At 35.5% G+C, this 6,268-nt stretch overlaps 1 protein-coding gene across 5 annotated transcripts in view; it reads right to left on the bottom strand.

Moving 5' to 3' along the window:
• Positions 1 to 1,711: 1,711 nt before the first annotated feature.
• The window catches only part of LOC107743572 (bifunctional heparan sulfate N-deacetylase/N-sulfotransferase 2-like), a 150,893-nt gene continuing 146,336 nt past the window's right edge, over positions 1,712 to 6,268 (bottom strand). For all 5 annotated transcript variants that reach the window (XM_016556892.1, XM_016556889.1, XM_016556888.1 and 2 more), the window contains 4 exons: positions 4,396 to 4,566; positions 3,840 to 3,949; positions 3,628 to 3,730; positions 1,712 to 2,686 (listed from right to left, as the gene is read on the bottom strand). In XM_016556892.1, coding sequence (XP_016412378.1) covers positions 2,561 to 2,686; positions 3,628 to 3,730; positions 3,840 to 3,949; positions 4,396 to 4,566 — 510 coding nt within the window. In that variant the 3' untranslated portion in view covers positions 1,712 to 2,560. The remainder of the gene's footprint in view (positions 2,687 to 3,627; positions 3,731 to 3,839; positions 3,950 to 4,395; positions 4,567 to 6,268) is intronic.

Below are 6,268 nucleotides of genomic sequence, written 5' to 3' on the forward strand. Positions count from 1 at the left end.
CTGAATTCTGAAAAAAAAAAAAAAAAAACGAAAAAGGAGCCGTTTTCTCATTTTTCTACTTTCAATATTAAATCAAAAAATGAATGATCGAATGATACACGGATTATTTTACAACTTGCTGCATTCAAAAATGAAACTGAATGCGGTTATTTACACATTGTGTATTACACAACTAATGACAGGTGCATATCAGGCGCTGATGCATGGTGTTGGCCAGGGATGGGCAAAGATACATCAAAATGTATTTTAAAATAAAATACCAAATACCTTAATTTTAAGTGTATCAGAATAAACTACAAAATACAGCAGCCACACCATGTATCAAAATAATACTGTATTTTTGTATTTTAAAAATACAAAAAAATACTTTTACAAGGGAGCATGAAATTTCTTCACAAACCTTCCATCAGTAGGCCTATTTGATCTATCCCTTCACCAATACACTGATGTTTGTGAACAATGTTTGATAGCAACAGCTTTTCTCTGCCCGAGTCATGCAATAAATCTGACATATGCAACCAGTTAACAGATCAAATATTCACATATCCCTGTGATCTCCCAGATGAAGGTTAGTTTTAAAGTAACCAACAGTTTAATGTTTAACAGTTTGCGAATGACTCATAATTGTATCCTAATTTAGTTACATGGTGTTTGGTAACAAAGGGCCTACTTTGCATCAGCAACACCGACTCAATGACAAACAAGTCATTCATAAGAAGACAACTGATGGCACCTGTATTCATAGCAACTAGTTTCTAACTACTTAATCATTTGATGATAAAGAGGTTGACTGGCACAAAGTATTTTATGTATTTTGAAAATACAAAAATACTTATCTTAAATGTATTTAAATACAAATTATATTTGATTTTTGCCGAAGGCTTTCAAATACAAAATACAAAATAGCATTTTGTATTTCAAATACATGTATCCCTGGTGTTGGCGTATTTGGAGAAATGATTACAAATAGTGCATTTCGAAAGGGAAATCATCTTACATTTATGTCTCTTTTTACAGATACAACTCTTCCACAGGAAGCTCATTAAGCAGTAGTGTGATGTGTGGTTAGAGAAATGTGGTTTGCTTGAAGTCACTGAAATGAAGGCTGAGCTATTATTCACTATTAGACACAATATGACTCTTACACGCATTTTTTTTCTTGTGCAAAAAAAAAGCAAGCAAAATAAAAATATTTAAAAGTGCTTCCCTAGACAGAACTGTGATCCCTTTGAAAGGTAATTTGGTGGCAACACTCACAGGCAGCCATTTTCTCTGGCAAGTTTAGCTCCTCTACTTGAATGAAGAAAGACCAAAATCTCTAAACTGATTTTAGGAACATATACCGACCGTCCAGCAGCTTGGGTTCAGTAAGAATTTTTTGTTGTAGATTTCCATTTCAAGTATTTTTTTCCCTTTTACTTTTCTATTCATCAAATAATCCTGAAAAAAATGTATCATGTTTGTTTCTTGAATCAGCATATTAGAATGATTTCTGAAGGATCATGTGATGCTGAAGACTGGAGTAATGGCTGCATTAAAAAAATCTTACAGACCCTTACAGACTTTTTAGCCCATAATACCTTCTGCTCTTTTCTCAAAAGGCTCAATTCCAGACCAAATGATTTACACAAACATATCCAACCTCTCTAAGTGTTTATTAGAGATAATACAGCGTTGGGAGTTTTTAAAATACATTTTTTTACAAAAAAAAACAAAAGAAAAAAAGACAGCAGCTCCTCCTTGTGTAGGACAGACCACAAATCAAATCACAGCACAGCCCTTCTCCTCTCCCGCTTTCACAGCTCCTGACATACAACACATCTGCCACAGCGTCTACAGTAACTTCCACCCTTCAGTGTGCGTAGTGTAGAGGAAAGTGCATGGATAAGATAAATACGGAGATACACCTGATAAGACACTTGAAATAAAAGCTTTCCACTGGACTCTAGTGGGAGACGAGACATTGAACAGATGCTCCCTTGATTGCATATACTTTCTTACCGTTTGGTTTCTGATCCAGCTTTGTGCGTTTGTGCGCGTGGGGAAGTGAAGGGCTGCGGATCTGACGTCCTATAGGCGTCCCATTCAAACAGAGCTCTGGCTGTACACAAACGCTGTCAGGTTCAACCGTCACAATCCCACCCACCCGGACCCAAAATATACAACGCTTTTAAATGTACAATGTTTTACAATCATTCCTCAGACGAGATGATCAAGGCTAGACTGTGTGTGTTTATTGTACGAGTACTAGTGTGTATTAACACACTTAAGTCACCAAATAAATTCATGCTTGTCCACATCGGTAGTGCGTTCTGGGCCTGACAGGCAGGTCTGTCATTAAGGTAAAAGGAGGGACTACATTTCCCAGCATTCCCTCATCTTCAACATCTCAGACAGTGAGCACCTTGGCAGCAGAGAGAGGCTGAGGTTTGCAGTCCGTTTCAAAGCCGTCAGTCATTTCATCTGCTACTAGTTATGAACCGAGTGGTTTTGGTACCTCTGTAGTGAGCGGACACTGTTTTTTAGGTGTTCTGATACTGGAGGTGCAGGAGACGTCCTCTCAGCTCCAGCTGGTGCTCTGGAGCTCTTCTCTGAGCCAGGTGGGTAACGCCTGACCCAGCCGATTCAGCAGCCGTAACAATTCCAGGTTATGCTCCCGGTAGTACTCCGTCAGGAAGGCACGTGTCTGGGAAAGACACAAACAGAGCTGTTTGAGGAAGACTGCAACTCATAACTGCTGTGTGTTGTAACTAACAACAGCCTGTAGCCATGACTATGTTCAAATATAAAACATCTGTGAGTACCTTCGCATATATGACAACCTATTTACCCGCTACCGTTTTTGTTTTATACAATATTATTAGTATTATTACATTAATTCTGTTAATCTATCTATATCTATAATTATTTCAAAATACTAAAATGTTATAATTGATAAAATTACAAATGGTTGAACATTAAATTACAAAATTATAAATTATTATGATGATAATATTAGTAACATTATTATTATTATTTATAAAAAAAATACAAATTGTTGTACTATTGTTACTACAATTATTATTAATCAAATTACCAAAGTTTTATGTAGTGGAATCAGCTGATAATTTTAACTGACCTGTATATTTATTTTTTTCACTATGCCATTTACTGTTTGTTTCATAGAAATAATGTGAAATAATGTTTACCTTTCAAGTACTAATACAAAACATGACAAAAAGCCAGATGTGTACATGATCTAGAAGCCACTCAGACAGCATGTGTTTTTACATTCCACACATATATATATATATACAATTTGTTTTTGTAATTGTTGGTCTATGCATCAGACAAATTCAACAGTTAAAAACGGTTAAAAACTATTGAACTGTAAACATTGAGTCTGCCCATGTGTTGTTTCATTCTGTTTGCAACGAAACAAACATGCTTGTTGCATTCTACTAGTTGAAACATTTCCAGTGATATATGACATGACTGATATGATCTGATCTGTGTGAGGTTGAGCCCATCACTTCTCACTGCCAGTGAGTCACACGTCTATAAGAGCGTGTCCTTGCCACTGGCATCGTTCAGAAAGAGAGAGAAAGTTTTATGAGGGAGGAGAGAAGAGATGAAACTATCATCTACCTCAGGGGCCATTTCTGGATATTTTCTGCCTTTACTCTTCCCCAGACACTTAGGACGCCCACCTTCCAACCTCTGACACCAGAATCCTTTACCCTCATCAAAGCTGCAATACACAGATAACACACAAACACACAGTTTTATATAAGAAACATGTTCAGGTTATTCACAGCTATAGTGTTCATCAACAGAGTGAGGTGAACAGTGGGACTCACACGAGAGCCTGGGTGTAATTGAAGATGGGTGTGACCCCCAGGAACTGCTGGATGCCGTCCATCACCAGGGCTGGGTTAGATCGGAGCAGGGTACCGTCTACAATATGGAGCTAATGTGGAGGAGTGTCAAAAAAAAAAAGGAAAAAAAAAAGAGAGAGTTCAGAAAACAAATAGCAATGCTAATTTTGAAAAATTTTACTGAGAAAAATATTTGTTGGTAATAAATGCTATACTGGCAAAGTAAGCAGTGGTGTTGTTGTGAACTAAACATAAAGCTGGAATAAAATAAAATATAAATATTAGATGAAAAACATATTATAAATTGTGCCTTGTCAAATAACCAAAATAAAATCGTTGAATTACTGAAATAAATTAAAAAGCTAAATGAAAATGACAAGCACATAAAATAAAATGCATTAAAAAATTACATTATATATATATATATATTTAAATAAAAGCCACATTCAAACCTACAGATTTCAAATGCATTTGCCCTGATAGTTGTTAAACACATCAAAAACAAGAAAAGGCAATCATACGGAGATAACTGCAGTACCTGTCTGGCCTGGAAGTGCACAAGCCAGTGCTCTAGATGTGTGGCGTAAGTCCCAGGCTTAAGGCTGCGGTTCTGAAGGGTCAACAGCTCTTTAGATGCAGATGGACCTGCTGTTACAACCTCGTGGAAGGTGTGGTTAATGGCAACAGGGTCCTGGTGTGCTCGCTGGTGCTGACAAGACATAAAAAAAAACACACAACTCATGTCATCATTTCTATGGTGAAAGAGAAGGGTTCAGGGTTAAGATAAATGCTATCTGGCTAGGCCAAAGCTTCAGACAAGAACCTCTACTTTCTGCAGTCCATATATGGGCTGCCCTATTAATGCACAAAATGACCTCACGAAATTAATGCACGAAAGTGCCTCAAAAGTCTACGTCTACCACAAAGACGTGATTTTTCAGTAAGTAATTCAGTGATATGTCTCAGGTAATGGGGATATTTTCTGAGTACCACTCCATTAAAGGGGTCATATGGTGTTGCTAAAAAGAACATTATTTTATGTATTTGGTGTAATGAAATGTGTTTATGCAGTTTAAGGTTAAAAAAACACATTATTTTCCACATACTGTACATTATTGTTTCTCCTCTATGCCCCACCTTTCTGAAACGCGTCGATTTTTTACATACATATATGTAATATTTAATGTGTATAAATTAAAAAGAAAACAAAATATCAATTCTGTAATAAATGATATTTATTACTATGATATACAATGAACTTTTCATGTCAGCAGACAATATTCCATACAAAATATCCCTGCAAAAGATTTTTGGTGGAGTAAACAATTTATTCAGAAGCAATTATTTTCATCAGTGTTCTATCAGCTTTTACATACTTAAATCTGCACGTTTACATTTACAAAGGTCTATTTTTAACCTTTTTAGATGTATGCATCATCTTACATGTCAAATTATTACAATTTATCAATAAATTCAATTTACACTATAGGGCTGCTACCAGTCAGATTAAATAATTTACACTGCAAATAACAATAATTACAACTGCAATAAATAATGTTATGAGATTAATGTTTTAAATGCATTTATGAGTATACAAATAAGAAATGTTGAGGGGGAAAATGCATACTTTTCAACAAACTTCTCAACTGAACTACCAGTAAGTGACGGTAAGTCACTTAATGAGTGAGTCATTGAGTCATTCATTCAACTGATCAAGTGTGTCATCATGCTGGTATCTTCAGGGCTTTCGTGGACAGCTGACTCCTACAGTTTTTGATATTCTTCATATTCTGTGTGGTTGTCAGATAAGTTTAAATAGATTTTTACCTTTTATGGGCATTTTACCTTTATAAAGCATTTTTCTATAAGTGTCCGTTATCTTTTGAGTCAAATTCTTACATTTAATCAGTGAATTAGAATAATAAGACATTTGGGCTGTTACCAAGCAAATGAAATCAGTATCAACAAAATTTATCTTTGCAATCCAGAGATAAAGCTGCACCTGAAGTGGCATTTAGATGTGTTTACACAGTTTAATGCAGAACATGAATGCATTTAACCTGCAATTACAAACGCATAAATCATGTTTTGATATATTAAACATAAAACACTGAATACTGATATTTGAAATAATTTTAAGAATGAAGATACTTTAAATGTGAAATTAAAACCGTCAGTAGGTGGCAGTAAGTCACTGTTAAGTGAGTCATTGCGATTGAACCGAATCATTTAAACGGTTGATTCATTCGGGAACGAAACACCGTCATGTTGCTCAGAGACACAAAACAGCGCTGTGGCTGTATTCGGAATGATTTTTGTTGGCGAAATAGAGCAAAAACAAGCAATATGGTGTCTAAAACGTAAGTCTCTTAATAAAACTTCTAGTTTATTGAACTGTTGTAAAAAATCAA

Source organism: Sinocyclocheilus rhinocerous, unplaced genomic scaffold (assembly GCF_001515625.1).
Source record: "Sinocyclocheilus rhinocerous isolate Xijiao unplaced genomic scaffold, SAMN03320098_v1.1 scaffold677, whole genome shotgun sequence".
Taxonomy (NCBI): Eukaryota; Metazoa; Chordata; class Actinopteri; order Cypriniformes; family Cyprinidae; genus Sinocyclocheilus; species Sinocyclocheilus rhinocerous.